At 52.4% G+C, this 19,211-nt stretch overlaps 1 protein-coding gene across 7 annotated transcripts in view; it reads left to right on the top strand.

Moving 5' to 3' along the window:
• The first annotated feature begins 3,175 nt into the window (after positions 1-3,175).
• SYNGAP1 (synaptic Ras GTPase activating protein 1) overlaps positions 3,176-19,211 on the top strand; it is a 69,090-nt gene continuing 53,054 nt past the window's right edge. For 4 of the 7 annotated variants that reach the window (XM_079964617.1, XM_079964614.1, XM_079964613.1 and 1 more), the window contains exons 1-2: positions 3,177-3,322; positions 17,506-17,624. In XM_079964617.1, coding sequence (XP_079820743.1) covers positions 3,301-3,322; positions 17,506-17,624 — 141 coding nt within the window. In that variant the 5' untranslated portion in view covers positions 3,177-3,300. Of the gene's footprint in view, positions 3,323-11,964; positions 12,649-17,505; positions 17,625-19,211 lie in introns of those variants that run through there. The other 3 variants (XM_079964611.1, XR_013835624.1, XM_079964612.1) reach the window with 3 other exon arrangements.

The following is a 19,211-nucleotide window of genomic DNA, read 5'->3' as shown; positions in this document are numbered from 1 at the left end:
ATAAGTATTATGGTATTAATGGAAGATAAGGTTAAAATAAGTTAAGATAATTATATGACAGAAAATAGAAAAAGAGGGAAAGGAATTGCTGAAATAATTAATAGAAGTGGAATACAAAAAGGGAGGTGAGAGGAGGTCGATGAAACGAGGGAATGAAAGATAGGGCATTGACAGGAAAATTGGCTTCCAGGTGGAAAAATCAAAATTGGAAACAGAGTTGTTAGAATCCAAGACTAAGAATTTGTCAAAAATGTATAACTTGCTGCTGAAATGGAATACGCAGGATGAAACGGTTAAATCAGTCATGATTAAGTGGGCGCAAGATATTGGACATAACATTATGTTTGCTGACTGGGAAAGGTTGTGGACCACCGGTATGAAATTCACGGCATGTAATGCCTTGAGAGAGAATATTATGAAAATGATTTATAGGTGGTACATGACCCCAGTCAAGCTTGCAAAAATTTACCACTTATCAGACAATAAATGTTGGAAATGTAAAGAAAATGAAGGTACATTCTTTCACCTTTGGTGGACATGCCCGAGGATTAAGGCTTTCTGGGAAATGATATATAATGAAATGAAAAAGGTATTTAAATATACCTTCTTGAAGAAACCAGAGGCCTTTCTCCTGGGTATGGTTAGCCATGTGGTGTTAAAGAAGGACAGAATTTTTTTTATGTATGCTACAACAGCAGCAAGGATACTCATTGCAAAGTATTGGAAGACACAAGATCTACCCACCCTGGAAGAATGGCAGATGAAGATGGTATACTACATGGGACTGGCAGAGATGACTGGCAGAATCCGGGACCAGGAGAAAGAGACAGTGGAAGAAGATTGGGAGAAATTTAAAGACTATCTTAACAAATATTGTAAAATTAATGAAGGCTAGAATGACATGGGTTTAAAAATTAATGGTTTTCAGTGGCGTTTATTAAGGAAAAGAAAATGAAAGATCAAAAACTATGGGAAATAAGGGAGAGGATTTGCTGATTGGATAATGAAATTATAATACAGAAGGGGGAGGTATGAGGAGGTCGGCGAAATAAGGCTTAAGAAAAAAAAGGATTGAAATTATACTTGTTTTGTGTATGTTTATATGTTTGTGATGTTGTTTGCTTCTACGTGCATTACTGGAAACTTTAATAAATATCATTAAAAAAAATGAAAGATAGGGCATTGAAACGGTATGATGTATGTTTTTTAAAAAAAATTTAAATTGTTTTTGTTTTTTTATGTTTAGTTTAATGTGTTAATGTTGTGTTGTGCATTGTTTATATATTGTATTGTATTGTATTTCTTTTGCCTTTTTTCTTTTTTATTTTCTTCTTCTTTTCATCTTTGTTCTTGTAAGGTTTAAAAGTAATAAATATTATTTAAAAATAATAATACACACATAATTCTCCAGTATTTAAGCAAGGGTGTGGAGGTCAAGGAATTAGGAAAATCCTCCTACAACCCAGAGAGCAGAAAATGTATTGTTTCTTCTAAGTCAAAAGCCAAAGGTCACTGAGCTGCTTGACAGCCTCGGTTCTTTGAGTCTGTAGGGTCACTTACAAGCATCACTGTCTGCCTGGTACCATGTTGTTTGCTGAATCCTGGCAAGACCTACATGTGAGTAAACGTGTTTTCTTGTACTTACCACACAGACTGATTACTTTTGCAGGTGGCAAAGGGCATGACTCCAAGTACATTTAAAGCTAGGCAACCTGCTCTCAAGTTTCTGTTTCTACTCTGCAAAGGGATGGGAATAGTTTAACTCAGAAAGGCCAAGGCTCTAAACCTCTCATGTGAGAGATAAATTAACTTTAATATATCCTCTCTTGCTTATCCACAGTGGCGTAGCGTGGGTTGTCAGCACCCGGGGCAAGGCAAGTAATTTGCGCCCCCTAACCTGTGGATTTGTGCCCCCTAACCCTAACCCCCAGATGTTGTGCCCGGTGCGGCCGGCGCCCCCTGCACCCCCCACGCTACGCCACTGCTTATCCATCAAATAGTTTCGGCCCAGAACCCTCCCGTTCCACCTAATAGAAGGCGAAATAAGATGAGCCACCCACTACTCACTTGCATGGCTCCCATAGGGTGATTTTCTGGGGAACTGAGGAAATCAGTAGCCCCCCCCCCCATCACAAACATGGCTCTTGCAAAGAGGTCCTGCTTCGCCTGCAGCGTTGGCCTACACCACAGGGTTGTCTGTAGGCTAAGGCTGGCCCAGCTGGCAAGAGAGCGCACATGACCACAGAGGCCCCAGAAGCCTCAGTCCTCCCTATCTGTAAAAATGGGCCCATGAGGGACCTGCTTTTCCAGCTTGCTGTGGGGATGGAGGGGCCAGTGGAACAGGCCTCTGCTCTGTGTGGCTGGGCCAGGAGGTGGAGGAAGGAGTGAGCAGGGCCTATCAAAGCCACCCCCTCCAGATGTGCCTTGGGATGGGGGGCAGCTGTGCTGAGCCTTTGCACCCTGGGTGATAAGAATGGGGGTGTCGCCACGTGGGGAAGGTTGAAAGTAGTAACCCCCGCATCAGACACTGCCTTCTTCTCCCACCACACCTAACAATTGCAAGCTGGGGGTGCCCTGTGATGGAGGGGGAGTCATGCCGGAGAGTGGTGGATCCAGCGTGGTGGGGGGCACCTTGAGACACCCCCCTCTCCCCTCCACCTCGCCTTTCCTGCCCTCCGCAGCGGCTCCGGTGCCCCCCCTCCAAATGCAGCAGCAGCAGCAGCGCCTTTAAGAGTGGGCAGCGCTCCTGCGGCGACGCGGCGGAGATGCGCTGCTGCTGCTGCTGCTGCTGCTGCTCCTCTGCGCGGCCGGCCGGGCTGTGATGCTGAGGCGGCTGCCGGAGGAGGAGGAGGAAGAGGAAGGAGGAGGAGGAGGCGGCAAGGCGAGGAGCGAGGAGGAGCGAAGAGCAGCGGCGGCGGCGGCGGCGGCGGCGAGAGGGAGCCTGTGCGCGCCGCAGCCTCCGCGCCAGCATCCTCCTCCGCGGCCGCCGCCTGCATCCTCGCCCGCATCCTCTCTCGCATCAGGACCAGCGGCGACATCCTCTCGCATCAGGACCAGCCGGGGAGGCGCCGCCAACAGGCGGGCGGGCGGGGGCGCAGTGCGGGGGAGGCAGGCAGGCAGGCAGGCAGGCAGGCAGGCAGGCAGGCCCGGCGCCCCCCCCGCCCGCCTCCTCCTCCTCCTCCTCCTGCCGGGCCGAGCCCCCTCCCCGCGGCTCCCGCTCTCTTTCCCCTGCCGGGCCGGCCGACCCCCTCCCCGGCTGGTCCATGAGCCGCGAGCGCGCAGGCAGAGGCTGAAGGCACCATGTCCTATGCCCCCTTCCGAGGTACGGGCGCGCGCGTGGATGTGTGTGTGTCGGGGGGGGGTGAGGGGGGGGAAGCTCGCCGCCCCCGGCCAGGTCCACCCAGCCCGCGCCCCATTTTCGGGGGATGCAGCGGTGAATCCGGAGCGAGGCTGGCGTGGGCTAGGACTGACGGGGCGCGCGGAGTGGGGGTGGGGGCTGCAGGCTGGAGATTATTTTGTGTATCTTGGGGGTCGTCCTGGGGCCTGGCGGGTGGGGGGCAGCTGGAACTTGGGGGGCAGGTGCCCCCCACTCCACCCCCGTCTGGCCCGCGGCCCGCTTGGGTCTCCACGTGGGGCGGAGGGGGCAGGGAGGCGCCATCCTAGCGCTGGATCCCAGACCTTCCCGGGAAGGCCTTCGTGGCTTGGGGGGCAGGTAGTGCAGCTCCTCCCGCCCCCAGCACCTCTCTGTGGGGAGAGGAGGCCGAGCGAGGCCCCCGCCATCACCACCAGAGGCCCGGGATCCCCTCTGCTCCTCGCAGATGCTGAGCTGGGCGGGGGGTTCTGCCTGAGACGGAGGCCTGTAAGGGGGGTGTCTTATAGCTCTTCTTGCCCCCCCCGCCTCCCTTGACAGAGTGGGCCCCTTCCTCCTGCCTGCATCCTTGAAGGCCCCTGCTTGACCCATAGCTCGGTCTTTCCTTCTCCTTCTCCTTCCACCTCAACCCTCAAATTCGCCCCCCCCCCCAAAACTAGCCCTCTCTGGCGATCCCACTTCCTGCCGTGCAAAGGGTCAGGGTTGGCACTGCCATGTGGTCCCATCCGCCAAATGCGCCCCCCCCTCCAATTGCTGAGCACACCATAATGGCTAGCTCGGGGGTGGGGGTCCGAATAGGGTCCTGGGGGTTTCCTGAGTGCCCCCTCCCACTGCCAGCTGTGCCACCCCCTCCTGTGGCAGCCTGTCTCCTGTCGCAGCTGGACCCTCAGCAGCCAGCAGGACCAGTGGTCAGGGAACAGGGGCTCCTGCCCCACCTGGAGGCTGCTCCGCGCACCTGCAGGTTCCTAACTCCGACTCTGCCCATGCTCAGAGGCCTAGAAGCCTCAATCTGTGCCTGCCTCTCCTGTGGGGCAGACCCCCTCTCAGCCATGGGGGGGGGGGAGTTAGTGCAGCACCAGCACAGGCAGGAGGGCAAAGTGGGTGAGGGGCAGCATTTTGTGGGGAGGGGGCCGCAGTACGCCTGGCAAACACTTTCATGCATGTATTTTGTGGTTGTGCCATTGAAAGCATGGCGGGGGGAGCAGTGTATCAGGATCCCACACCAAGTGATATGTGGGGGACGGGGAGAGAGCCCAATAATCCCCACTTGAGGGGAGAGAGTGACCAGGGTGTGTGTGTGTCTATTGCTCTCTGTTCCCAGTCCTTGTGTCTTAAGAGGAAGGGGCTTCTTGGGGGGGGGGCTCTGGGACCCCTTGCTTGGCACCCGGAGGCCTCCCTTCTCTTCCTGTGGCAGGAGAGGGGGCGTGATGTTGCTAGGCAACCCTGTCAGAGGGATGCTGGGGTGGTGGTGGTGGGGCTGTTTCAGCAAGAAGCACATTCCCAGAGTGTGATGCTGCACTGCAGGGAGCTGCTGTCCCCCCCCCAGCCACACACCCCCGCCAAGACCTCCTTCTCCCCCCCAAGACAGGAAGGTCCGGCTTCTCCACACCCCCACCTTCCCATCGGGTGGCCTGAGGAGGAAAGGGGCACCCCAAGCCCCCTCCCCTGCTGGCGTGTCCTGGGCTGCCCGAGTGGCTCTGCTGCCACTTCCAGGAACTGGGGCTGCCCCCCCCCGGTCCTGTCACTCTGTGGTTGACCCATAGCACTGTTGTTTGGGGGTGCAGGTCCCAATCCCCCAGGAATGACTTGGCGAGAGGAGGGTGGCCACTTCTCTTCCGCCCCCAGTTTTCTCCTTGGGAGACCACCCAGGGCCTTTCTTTCCGGTGGGGGGGGGCGGCGTTCTGGTTGTGTCTACAGTGGTGCAACTCCTTCCTGCGTCCCCCCAACAAGATGCTGCTGCCCAGTGGCTTCTGCCGCTGTCCGTTTGCATATCATTTGCATAGCAACAGAAAGAGGATGGAAAGGGGGAGTGGGGGTCTCCAGGAGGGAGATGAGGTCTGGGACACCTCTGTGGTGGCTGGCAGGTAGCTGAAGGGTTAACAGTGTGCTTTGGCAGGATCCGCACCCCTGTCCTGGGGGGGGGGTCCAGGTGACCTTGTGGGGGCTCTGCCTCATGTGACCAGCAGAAGTGGGGGGCTTTCTTTTGCCTGCTGGGGAAACAGCCTTCCTTGGAGAGGTCCCAAAAAAACTTGGCTTTTCCTGGGCAGAAGCCACATGTTCCCCTCTTGATGTGTGTCTGGGGGGGGGGGGGAGATTTTTTGGCAAGCATCCCTGAAGATGATTTAATGAGCTTGTGGAGAAGGGATCTGCATGCCTCCAGATCTGATTGGCACCTTGAGCTGGGAGCAGATTCGCATTTGCATGTCATTTGCATATCGCCAGCCGGTCCTTTTCACAAAAGCAATGTGTGTGGGAGCTTGGCATTTTTACGTTGCGGGGGGGGGGCTGTTCCCCTCTCTGCCACCATTTCCTGGCCTGTGGCTCTTCCTTGTTGGACTTGGGGGGCAAGGGGGGGCAGGCAGCGCCACTCGCACCCAGGTCCCTAGCCCCCTCCCTCCTTCTATGTGTCCCCCACCCACCCACCCACCCACCCAAAAGCTGGTGGCCCCTTACAGGCTTCTCCATCCTGAATTGGCCTTCTAGCAGGTGGAGAAAGAATGGCAAAGAAAGAGAGAGCGCAAGAGAGATTTTCCCTTTGGCCACGTGGGGGGGGGGCTCGGGGGGGCAGCCACAAGCACCAGCCGGGCACCTCTTCAGGCCAATTCATGGAGGGGGGTTAGAATCTCAGATATATATAATCTCATTGCCAAATGGACTATGGTTGCCACAATTGAACGTCTAGGCGCCTTTTTTCGTTGTGGTTGTTAGCAATGATATCATAATTACGAATAACATCATTTCTATACTGCTTTATATTTTAACAAACAAATCTCAAAGCGGCTGACACACCTCTAAACATCAGAAATAATAATTCAGATTAATTTAAGCTTCGAGAAAAACATTTCAGCTCCTTCTCTAAGAGACATTCTGTTTTTCCCTGTCGCCACCTGGCATCCTGAGATCGCTACATGGCCAGAATTGGACCCGTGCCAGTTGCCAAATGCGCCTGGCTAATTTCTAACGCTGCTTGGGAGGTTGTGGACCCTCCTCCTGCCCCCTTCCGTGGGGCAATTCTGGTTTTTTTTTTTTAAAGTAATATTTATTAAAATTTTAAAGGTTACAGAAAGAAAAAGTAAAAATACCACATTAAACAAAAACAAAACAACACATCACAATATAAGAAAACAGAAAAATAAAATCCATTAAACAAAAACACAAACACAAAGAAAAATATATCAAATCTCCTCATTACTTATCTTTCATTAGCTTATTTCCTTGACCTCCTCACACCTCCCTTTTTTGTATTCTAGGTCAATTATCCATTTCAGCAAATCCTTTCCCTCTTTTAAAATTTTAATCCTGTAAATTATCTTAATATAATGTAACTTTACTTTCCTCCTTTCACCAATTAACAGTCAATTATTCCCAAATCCTTTATATCATTTCTGCTAAAATCATATAATATTATTCCAACATCCTTCTAACAGTTGTTAATTTTACAATGTTTCTGTAAATAGTCTTTAAATTTCTTCCAACCTTCCTCCACCGACTCTTCTCCCTGGTCTCGGATTCTGCCAGTCATTTCCGCCAGTTCCATGTAGTCCATCACCTTCATCTGCCATTCTTCCCGGGTGGGTAATTCTTGTGTCTTCCAATACTTTGCAATAAGTATTCTTGTTGCTGTTGTAGCGTACATAAAGAAAGTTCTGTCCTTCTTTGGCACCAATTGGCCGACCATGCCCAGGAGAAAGGCCTCTGGTTTCTTCAGAAAGGTATATTTAAATACCTTTTTCATTTCATTATAGATCATCTCCCAGAAAGTCTTAATCCTTGGGCACGTCCACCAGAGGTGAAAGAATGTACCTTCAGTCTCATTACATTTCCAACATTTATTATCGGACAAATGATAGATTTTTGCAAGCTTGACTGGTGTCATGTACCACCTGTATATCATTTTCATTAAATTCTCTCTTAAGGCATTACATGCCGTGAACTTCATACCTGTGGTCTGTCAGAGTCTGTACTGTTCCCAGTCAGCCATCATAATATTATGTCCAACGTCTTGTGCCCATTTAATCATAACAGATTTCACCGTTTCATCCTGAGTATTCCATTTCAACAGCAAGTTATACATTCTTGACAAGTTCTTAATTTTAGGATCTAGCAATTCTGTTTCCAGTTTTGATTTTTCCACCTGGAAGCCAATTTTTTTGTCCAAATTATATGCCTCCATTATCTGGTAATAATGAAGCCAGTCTCGCACTCTATTTTTTAATTTTTCAAAACTCTGCAATTTTAGTCTGTCTCCTTCTTGTTCCAAAATTTCCCAATATTTCGGCCATTTGGCCTCCATATTGAGCTTTTTCTGAGCCTTCGCTTCCATTGGTGACAGCCACCTTGGGGTTTTATTTTCAAGCAAGTCCTTATATCTTATCCAAACATTAAACAGTGCTTTTCTGACAATATGGTTTTTAAACGCTTTATGTGCTTTGACCTTATCATACCACAAATATGCATGCCACCCAAAAACATTGTTAAAACCTTCTAAATCCAACACGTCAGTGTTCTCAAGAAGCATCCATTCTCTCAGCCAGCAAAATGCGGCTGATTCATAATAAAGTTTTAAGTCCGGCAGGGCAAATCCACCTCTTTCTTTAGCATCAGTTAATATCTTAAATTTTATTCGAGGCTTCTTGCCCTGCCAGACAAATCTAGAAATATCTCTCTGCCACTTCTTGAAACATTCCATTTTATCCAAAATTTGCAATGTTTGAAACAAAAAGAACATCCTTGGCAATACATTCATCTTTATCGCAGCAATTCGGCCTAGCAATGATAGCTTCAGGTTTGACCATATTTCTAAATCCTTTTTCACTTCCATCCAACATTTTTCATAATTATCCTTAAATAAGTTCACATTCTTAGCAGTCCTGTTAACCCCTAGGTATTTCACTTTCTTAACCAGTGTTAATCCTGTCTCCTTCTGAAACTTCTCTCTCTCAGTCGCTGCCATGGGGCAATTCTGAAACCCACTTGCTGCACTTCGGAATGCAATCACACAGGGTCAGCCGAGGAGGGCGCCTGAGTTTCTGGCTAGGGGGTGTGGAGGACTGGACTGGGCTGTGCTGGGGCGGGTGACGCTGGGTGATTTTTACTTGCCTGTGGACATGGGATGAAGGCAAGGATATAAATTTAATAAATAAGAATGGTGGTGGTGGTTGCTTGGGCCATCTCTGGCATTGCTTTGCCCGCTGGGGGCAAGATTGTGTTGCCAACCTGCTGCCCCCCCCCCAGGTGTTTGTCTCAGGAGGGCCTGGCTCTTTCTGCCTGCTGCTCGAAGCTGCAGGGAAACGCCTTTCTCTGTCATGGCCGCCTTTGGGCAGGTGGGTCAAGGCTGCGCCTGAAAGCGAAGGGATGGAAATTACGAGCGGGGAGCATGCGGAGGCGAGTGCGAGGGCAGCTGCCCCCAAAAAGCCGCTGGGGGTGAAGTTCAGAGGGAGAAAAGGCAGCATTTCTCCCAGTTCACTGGTGGAACTCCTTGCCACATGAGGAGAAGGTGCCCACTGGCTTAGGCAGCTTGGAAAAGGCTGGTGGCTCTCAGGGCCAGGAAGCAAAGAAGAGCCTTTCGGGGACTCTTTCCAGCGCCTGCTGCCAACATTTTCATTCAGGCAAGCCCACCCAGACATCCAATATGCAGACACGTCTTTTCATATTTCCGCTCGCTGTCGATTTTAAGCATTTCCCCGACTGTTTTCAACTGCCTGTTTTACGTTTCAACGTTCCGGTAAAACTCTTGTTAGGAGGCTTATTAGAACCAAGCCGTATGCAAAAATTGTAGAATTATAGAATCATCGCATTGTCAAGTTGGAAGGGAACTGTCTAAGATGCCTCCCCCCTCAAAAAAAGAGCTGATTTTCATTTTTCAGCAAAATCTGACAAGCTGTCAGCGTGTAAAATTCACTTTGCTTAGTGTGTTTTTTAAAAAGGGCTCTCTGTTAGGCAAAAGGGGCATTGCTGGTGGGGGAGAGATGGCAGAGTGGACCCTCCCCCATATTTATGGAGCTTGGTGGGGGTTCCTTGGAGACATTTGAAGCCCAACTCCTGATTATGATTATGATTATGATTATTATTATACCCTCCATCTGTAGATATCAGGGTGGTTCACAACATAAACATACAATATAAAAAACACAAAATTTAATGAAATTTACACACCACGTGATTGAAAAAAAACCTCAGCCATTTACAGAAAGAGAAAACAAGCAAAATTTGGGGGAAATCACAACCCTACAAAAGTTAGAATTTGTACTAAAACAGGTTAAAATAACCTCTACTTTCTGAGCACCTGTGCAGGCTTGTCTGAACAAAAATGTTTTCAGCAGGCTCTGCAGAGAGTCCCATGAAGGTGCCTGTTGGATTTCAAGAGGCAGGGAGTTCCAAAGGGCAGAGTTAGGGTTAGGCACCTTGCGTGTCTCAGGAATCTATGCATCTGGTCTGCCCCTGTTGGGTGATAGAATGGAGAGAGGGAGACGGGGTGCTGGGCGATGCCCCCCTGCCTGGCACCCTCCCGCCATTTTGGGGAGGGCAGCTTTCACCAGCCCCTGCCAGGCTGGCCACGTGGGTGATGATGGGAGTTGTAGTTCAAGAGAGGCCAATCTAGGGCCGCTCCATGAGAAAAAATAGTTTGGGGCAAGAAAGGATGCAAAACCAAGAAAAACTGCCCTTCCCAAAGGCCAAGCCATGCCTGGGTGGCCTGGTGGGTGTCTCTCTCGCACCCGAGTCCCGTGTGATGCCAGGGCTGGTTCTTGGAGTCCATTTTGAGCTTGTGGGGAGCGTCAGCCCCTCCTCGTCCCAGTTGTGGGGCTGCCCTACTCTCCCTTCCTGCTGTCTCAGGACCCCTTTGGATGGAGAGGCCAAGCGGGGCCCATATTTTTCTGCAGCCCCTGCCAAGATGGAGGCTGGCGCTGCTGGCTCCCTTCCGGGCCAGGGAAGACGGCCTTTTGTGCCCCCCACCCCTCCCAGGTGGCCCCAGGGCCCCTCCTCAAGTGGGCCCCGGAGAGACCTGTCCCCCCCTTCCCTGGCAGGGAACCAATGAGGCTGAGATTTTTTGGGGGGAGGGGGATGCTTTCGCCATTGACACACCTCATTTGGATCCCCCCCCATGCCTAATAGCGTCAAATACTTTGGGGAAGTAGGTAAAGGGCAAAAGCTGCTAAGTTCAGCTGGTTACCCTTTCATGCGTTGGCATCCGGCTCCCCAGTTCAAGGTTCAGAAAGCGGAGGGCCAGCCCCCAAATGGGCAAATTTCGCAGCCATGCAGGAGCACAAGGGGGGCGGGACCCGGACAGGGGGACTCCTGCCTCCCATGCGCCATGATTATGACTAAGATTACTCTGATTAGTTGTAATAGTAGGAATGCCACCCGTCTAAGTGCCTCACAGCGATTTCGCAAGACAGATGCCTTAAGCTTTGGGCAAATTCAGAGGGTGGGCCAGGGCAGAGGATGGTGGATTTCATTGGGAGCACAGCCCGGACTCCCTAGTACCCAACCTCTAGGGGCTGAACGCCCCCCATCAAATATTTGAGGGGGCCACCCCAAAAAAACTGATGGGCATTGCCATTTTTGTGATCAATTATGTGGGGCAGGCTTACCTGCCCCCACTATCGTATGCATGTTATTATTATTATTGCTATTATTAATAATCAAACTTGTATACCCCCCCTATAGCCATAGGTCTCGGGGCGCTTCACCCTGTAGCGCGGCGGGGCTCCGTCATGTGGCGAGGAGTCCCGCCGTCCCGCCTGCGGCCGCTGCGTCTGCGCGCACGGGGCGAGGACGTGGGCGTGGCTTCCCCTGCTGCTGGGCTGACGTAGAGGGGCGGGGTTTTCGCCGGCCGGAGGGGCGCGCGAGGCGGCGGAGGCTCCTCCCCTCGGCCCCTCCACTGCGCAGCCGCAGTGCCTCTCCTCGCCGCCGCCGCCGCCGCCGCCTCAGTTTACCTCAGGCGGAGCGCGAGGTCGGTCGCCGGGCCGCCGCTTCGCCTTCGCCTTCGCTTCCCACCGGGGCGGCCGGGAGCCGGGAACGGGGGACGCCCACCCGCCCGGGCGCTTCCGCGAGGGAGAGAAGGAGGCCGCGGGGTCGGCGGGGGATGGGCGAGGAAGAGGCCTCGGAAGAAGGGGCGGGAAGCTCGCGAGGAGGGGGCGGAGCCTCTGACGCCGGAGGGGGGAGGAGCCTGAGGCGCCCCCGAGGCCCAGGGGCTCATCAGCCCCACAGCTCCCCGTCACTGGTGGGTCCCAGGAGGAGGTTCGCTTTGACGGCGGAATAATGCCTAAGCCCCGGGATATCTCGCTGAGCTGAGAAGGGGCTCCCCGGGGTCATCTAGTCCAGCCCCCTGCAGTGCACGATTCTTCCCATCCCTGACAGAAGCTCCAAGGAGGGAGACCCGCCCCTCCTGAGGGAGACGCATCCACTGTCAAGTAGCTCTTGCTGTCAGAAGCGCCTTTCTGCCAAAACCAGGGTCAGCTGAAGGAAAACCTTTTACTTTATATTGATTCACAAATGTGTGAGGAAAGTCCAAGTGGATGTCCGGCCGGCTGCCCAACCTCTGCTAAGAAGCCTCTGTTCCACTAGCTGTCAGAAAGTTCTTCCTGGTGTTTATTCGGAATCTCCTTCCTTGTCACTTGAAGCTCCTGGTTCGAGTCCTACCCTCCAGAGCGGGAGACAGCAGGCTTTCTCCATCTTCCATGCGGCAGCCCTTGAGATATTTGAAGATGGCCATCATATCTCCTCTCCGTCTCCTCCAGGCTAAGCACATCCAGTCCCCTCCAGCGTTCTGTGTAAGGCTTGGTTTCCAGACCCTTTATCATATTCCTCTGCACACCTTCCAGCTTGAACAGGGAGATGCTAGAAGAGTTGGCTTCACTCTTTCTGGGAACAGACTGAGAAATGGGTAACAGCAGAAGAAAGAACTGGCACACTGTTGGCTAGCACAAATATGCTGCATAAAGTACACAGAAGAGGCAGCAAACACTGTCGTTGGTTGTGAGGAAGCTTATACTTCTGAAAATTTTGCAGATGGAGAAAAAACAGAAGAGTCACTAGTGACAGAAGAGCCGGTTGTAGTAAGTTCATACACACTGGGCCATTGTAGGTGATCAGAAAAAGATAAAATTGTTGACAAACCATTTCCAAGCGTTATGCATTTGAAGATCCATTGCTGCAAGAAATACCTCCACTTCCTTGGATGACACATAATATACTTTTTCCCCAAGCTAAAAAGTCCCCAATGCTGCCGCCTTTCCTCATAGCGGAGCTGCTTCTCCCCCCCCCCATAATTTCTTTTGCCCCCTTTTACAGACCTTTTCCAGCTCTGCAATATCCAGGGCAGATGTGGCCACCTCTCTGCTCACCAAGCAGAGGCCCTGTTCTGGATCCTTGGAGAACCCCACTTTCTACATCCCATCCTCTTTTTCCTACACTCTGCTTGCAACTAACTTGGCCAGTCCTTGACCCGCTGATTCCAGGACTCCTAGGCTTACTGGGTGTGTGGGGGTCTTTGGTCTTTGGTCAGATACTTTGTTGAAAGCTGCACCCCACCCCCCCAGTCCTCAGTCTCAACATGCCTTCTGCTCCTTAGCTTGCATTCTCCTTGGAGATGCCAGACGGAGGCAGAGGACTCGGGTGGTTGGTCCTTAAGGGCCATCCCTGTGCAGGGAGAGGCAATGCTCATCTCCTAGCAGGCAAAGGGCGGGGTGTTGTGGACGGAAGTGGGTAGTTGGGCACTGGCTCAGTCCAGGGGCACCTGCTTCTCTTACTTCATTGGAATCCATGTGGGGGGGGCAGCTTGTGGGCCTTATCACCACTGGGACACTCAGATCCCAGAGGCAAGCCAAGGGGAGGATGAAGAGAAGCTTTTGGGGGGGGACCAGGGACGCAGGTGGCGCTGTGGTCTAAACCACTGAACCTCTTGGTCTTGCTGATCAGAAGGTCAGCGGTTCAAATCCCCATGATGGGGTGAGCTCCCGTTGCTCGGTCCCTGCTCCTGTCAACCTAGCAGTTCGAAAGCACGCCCAAAAGTGCAAGCAGATACAGTGGTGCCTCGCAAGACGAAATTAATCCGTTCTGTGAGGCTCTTCGTATAGCGTTTTTTTTGTCTTGTGAAGCAAGCCCATTGACAGCTTAGCGGATTAGCGCTATTAGCGGTTTAGCGGCTTTTAGCAGATCAGCTGATAAGCGGCTTATCAGCGGATCAGCTGATAAGTGGCTTAGGGTTTAGGAAAAGGGGGAAAAAAAGGAAAAAACCCCGCAGGAACTCGCAAGACATTTTCGTCTTGCAAAGCAAGCCCATAGGGAAATTCGTTTTGCGAAGCGCCTCCAAAACGGAAAACCCTTTCGTCTAGCGGGTTTTCCGTCTTGCGAGGCATTCGTTTTGCGGGGCACCACTGTAAATAGGTACTGTTCCAGTGGAAAGGTAAACGGCGTTTCCATGTGCTGCTCTGGTTTCGCCAGAAGCGGCTTAGTCATGCTGGCCACATGACCTGGAAAAACTGCGGCCAACCTGGCTCCCTCAGCCTGTAAAGCGAGATGAGCACCGCAACCCCGAGTCGCCTTTGACTGGACTTAACTGTCAGGGGTCCTTTACCTTTAAGGTTTGAACTGGAAAAAGATGGGATCGCCTGCCCTGCCCTTCCAGACTGTTCTGCACCCAATTCGAAGGGCTGCAGGCCTTAGGTTCTTGACCTTTAAAGTCCAAACTTCCCCTTGCGGCCAGGACACAGGCTGAGGGCTGCCCCCTGCCAAGGTTGGCTGCCCTGTAGTTCCTGGGCTTGAGTCAAGATGCTCCCAGAGGACTCTGAGAGACCACCCCTTCCCCCAGACCTGCTGGGCATTAAAATGAGGAGGGCTCTCAACAGTTGTTCTGGTATGTGTGGGGTGAGTAGGTGACTCGTGGGAGAGCCTTCTCCACTGTGACCCCTTAGCTGTGGGCTCCCCTCCCCCCGTGCTCCTGGCATCTTCGTGGGTCAGCTTTTGATGCATGCGCCTGCCCTTGCTCTGTGACGGTGGCTTGTTCTAACCTCTTTTAAATCTGCCATGGCTCCCTCCCCTCGGAGGGAATATGAAGGGCCTTTCCAGGGGTGGCACCCTGGTGACTGGGTGCCCGCAGCAGAGAGGCCCACTTTGGCTTTCTCTGGCTTTTCAGACTCAATGCCTTTCTGTGAGGTGTATAGTTGCAGATCTTCAGCTGTGGGAATTTTGGTGCTGCTGTGCGTTTTTGTAACATACTTTTAATTATCTGCTGCCTCCCCTGACCAGGCACCTGCCCCCCCCCCTTGGTGGTATGGGAAACATCTCCCAACCGGATGAGGCTGGCAGGAGCAGCCTCCAAAACAACATCCTGGGGGGCACCTGGGGGGGGGAGGCTGTTATATGCCTTCCTTAGGGGTTATGGTTTTAATGTTTGGTTTCTGGCTTTGGTTTTGATGTGTGCAATTGCAAGGCATCCAGAACACTGCTACCAGCAACAGTGGAAAGAAGGAAGGAAGGGGCATGGAAAGGGTGTCGGGGGCCTTGGCAGCTGACCTTCAACTGTGGGCATGCGGGGGGCCCTCCTTTCCAGAGGCTGGTGGGGCTGGCAGTGAGGGCACCCCCTGGGCTGGGACTCTGGCCTGTGCTGAAGCCTCAGAGCGGCTTCTCAAGATCCTGGCCATCTTGTTGAGCTTGGCTTCTTCTTCACCCACATTCCCACCCATCTCTTTTAAGGATCTAAAAATATCCTGCGCATTCAGAGAACCGGTCCTCTGGTCCTTTGGCACCTGGAGGCTGAGGCTGCCGCCCTTTTCTCGGTGGGCCTGGCAAGCCATGCGCAGGTTGCAAGTTGCACCTTTTGGGGTGACCTGCTTGTCAGCTGAAGCGCCCCTGAGCACACACATAAATGGACTAGCTTCGAGGACCTGGCTGGGTTTTTCTCGCCACTGGGGGGCAGCACCACATTGCCAGGCGAGGCCCTTATACAACTCCCCATCCCCTGCTCCCCACCCCCACATGGAGATCCCATCCACGCTCTCCAAATGGAGGCTCAGCTGCAGCAGGAAGGAAGGAAGGAAGGAGAGGAGGCTCCTTTTCCTCCTCCTTCCAGGTCCCACTGGTCGTCCTTCCACCTGAGCCCTCCCCGACCACAGAGCCGCCTGCCAGGAGGGGGTGGGGGGGTCGTTGCAGCAGCAGCCCTGCCTCTGCCAGGGACCTCCTGTAGTCGCCCACCCCACCCTGCCATAGACCATCTGGTGGTTGTGGGGAAAGGGGGCTGAAGAGGCTGTCCCAGCCCCCTAGCCAGTTGGCATCCAGCTTCCAGGGGTGACAGGTGTCCCTCTGGCCAGCAGAAGGAGGAGTCTCCAGCCAAGTTCAAGAAGCAAGACAGCGGCCAGCAGACCTGGTCTTTATTTGTTGCAACAAGGCGCAAACACACAAAGATCAAGAACCCTGAGCCTGGGGCTGCGTGGACTTTTAAGACCCTCCCCATTTCCCATAATACATTTTTTCAAGAGCATCATCAATACATCGCAAATGTCACAAAGTTAGGAGTGTTTGGCGTGTAGAAACATGAGCCCATCACCCAACCCTCTGTTCACCATCCTTGTTCCAGTCGCCTTTTAAGTACCTGGACTTAAGTTCCCAAGAACAATAAAAGTATTTACACATCCCCCTAGCTGCAAGGCTTTCCTGTGCTGCTCCTTTGAAAGTATCAGGATTCAATCCACCATCCCTGGATTTCTGCCTGGGGTATGTGCTGTCGTCCTTGATCGCCTCCTGCCTCCTATTCACACCTTATGGAGGGGCAAGGAGTGTGACCTTTATGTTTAAGGGATTATGGAGGCCGGGTGGGCCCCCATTCCCCTCTTCCAGGGGAGATATTAACCATTGGAACCAAGGAAATCGGTCAAACCATTGAATTTTGATGATAGTTTCTACAGTTTTCTATATTGGATAGTTAGAGGAAACAGTAAGATGCATGGTATCTGCTTATTGCTACAATCCTATAGCCTCTGCATGTGTGGTGCTTGTGTAAACGGTGAAGAGAAACGGTCAGGTTCATTCTCCTGGCCTTGGGGGGGGGGGACTTGGGATATTTGGGGAGTCGGCTAACTGCCCTGCCCCATCCCTGTTTTTAACACCTTGCACAGACCACTTGCTCTGCTACAGGAAGAGCCTTGGCTCATGGGGGGGGGGGGGAGAGGACACCTTATTTGCATACAAAAGGTCCCAGGGAGGGAGAGAGTCCTTTCAAGGGTTAGGTTTAAAAAGTCACCCTCCTGTTATTTGACGGCACACACTGTTGTGAAAATGGGGCTTCCCTGACCACAGCTGTGTTGTTGGCATCACCTGGTGGGCCCAGGTGAGACCCACCTGCCAGCCAGGCGGAGCAGTGTGGCCTGAGGTGGTCCAAGGCAGCAGCAGCTGCTCCTCTTGCGGGCCCTTGATGTCCCCTAGCCACGACTGCCATGCTGTGCTTCCGCAGTGGGAGATGGCGATGCTTCCAAAGGCTAGTTGCTGGAAACTGCTCTTGTGCTTGGTTCCTGCTTGCCTGTTTCCACAACGGGCACCTGCTTGGCTACTGTGAGGGCAGGATCCTGGGCTAGGTGGGCCCCTTTGGGTCTGATCCTGCAGGCTTTCCCTCTGTTCTTACGTTCTTATGCTTCCTCTGTCCCTTTGCTTGCTGTTTGGCCCTTGGGGTAGCAGCAGTGGCGGCTGTTCTCTTGGGGGTGGTGTTGTGGTAAGGGGGGGTCGCCTTGGATTTGGGGGGCTGCCTGATCCTAATCTGTGAACTGGGCCACAGCATGTATATGTGTGTGCGCGCATGGTGCCGATCGGGTATCTGCAAGAGGAGGGAGAGGGGCTGGCCAGAGGTGGGGGTGGGAGTGAAGGGGGTGCCCAGGGGGCAGGTGGGGGCCTTTGCTTAATGCTTCCCTTTCCACTTTGCGCAGATGTGCGAGGAGCCCCTATGCACCGCGCCCAGTACATGCACTCCCCTTACGACCGGCCCTGGAACCCCCGATTCTGCATCATCTCCGGAAACCAGCTGCTGATGCTGGATGAGGAAGAGGTGAGAGGCCAGCGGGTCGTGGGAGAAGGGGGCGCTGGGGGGCGCTGGGAACAGGGAGGGTGGGGTGGGCATTTTGCTCCCAGGGGAGCACCAGGGGGAGCCCATTAGAGGCCTTTAAGGCAGCGCCTCACCACCATCACCCAGCCACCCTGAGACATACAGCTCCTACAACTCTGTATGCAATTAAATAGAACTTCCCAAAGACCAAATATAAAAATAAGACCTTTATATTCCACCAAGTGTCCGTTTCTTTAAATATAGCTTTTACATAATGTATGCAGTACCAAAATCATATTCAGGTGCAATCCAAAGCTCCATCCAAATATTCCTTCATTCAGTAAAGAGAAAATAATCACTACAAGTGTAATAAGAAGAAGTTGGTGGAGGATAACCCACACACCAGAAAAAGCTGTCCACATCCCCGAGAGTGTTGTAGCTATCCTCTCAGTCACTCAAACTGCGTGAAATCCTGTGTGAAATCCTGAGATCACTGGATGCCAATCTCTGTGTCCAATGTCTTCCTCCGGTCGGCCCTCAATGGAACAATAAGACGGCAAAGCACATACTCAAATAGAAAAGTCAGTTCCTTAAAACGGAGAAGGCACTCTGCTCATTGTGTAAGGGTTGTCGCTGCTATATGTAAAGAAACAGACACTTGGTGGAATATAAAGGTCTTATTTTTATATTTGGTCTTTGGGAAGTTCTACAGAACTTGCATACAGAATTGTGTGACTGTGTCTTTATTTCTCTGCATTCCTTAGCATTGTATTTTGCTTGCCCTGAGATGTATGGCAAATTCGTGGAGGAAAGGGCTATGGAGGGCTACCAGCTGCCATGGCTGTGCCCTCCATCCACGGCTGGAGGCAGCAGGAAAGCCGAGTTCCTCTTGGGTTCATAGAGTCATAGAATCACAATACTGCAGAGATGGAAGGAACCCCGAGGGTCATATGGCTGTCCGACCTTTGCTTAAAAACCTTCTGGCAGTTCCCTCCCTGCGAGAAGTGAGGTTACAGGGAGAGGGCCTTCTTGGTGGTGGCACCTGCCCCCGCAAACATCCTCCCATCAGATTCAAGGAAATAAACAACTGATTTTTAGAAGACATCCGAAGGCAGCCCTGCTCAGGGAAGTTTTGAATGCTTGGTGGAAGGCATATAAATAATAAGTTATTGTTATTATTATTACCAAGGGAGAGTCCACCACCTCCTGAGGGAGACCATTCTGCTGTCAAGCTCCTCTTATCCTCAGAAAGTCATCTACCACAAGGTGTTGGGGAGAGGAGAGAGTGTCAAAAGAAGTAGGCAATGGGGCAGAAAAGGCTCCTCTTCCCAGGAGGGGGGGTGTATGTGTGTGCGCGCACTCCTGAGCAGCCAGAGGACGTGTCAGCAGCAGATATTCAAAGCACACAGCTTCCCTTAAAGAACTGTAGTTCACCTTGCACAGAGCTGCAATTTCCAGCAAACTACAGTTCCCAGGATTCTTCACGGGGAGCTGTGTACTTTGAATGCCTGGTGTGGATGTGGCCAGGGTCGGTGCCTTGGCACCCATCGCGGACTCACTGGTTTGGTCAGAGTCCCGTCCCCCCCCTTG

The sequence above is a fragment of the Podarcis cretensis genome, assembly GCF_951804945.1.
Source record: "Podarcis cretensis genome assembly, chromosome: 2".
Classification (NCBI taxonomy): Eukaryota; Metazoa; Chordata; class Lepidosauria; order Squamata; family Lacertidae; genus Podarcis; species Podarcis cretensis.
This window is presented reverse-complemented; position numbering and strand designations above follow the sequence as displayed.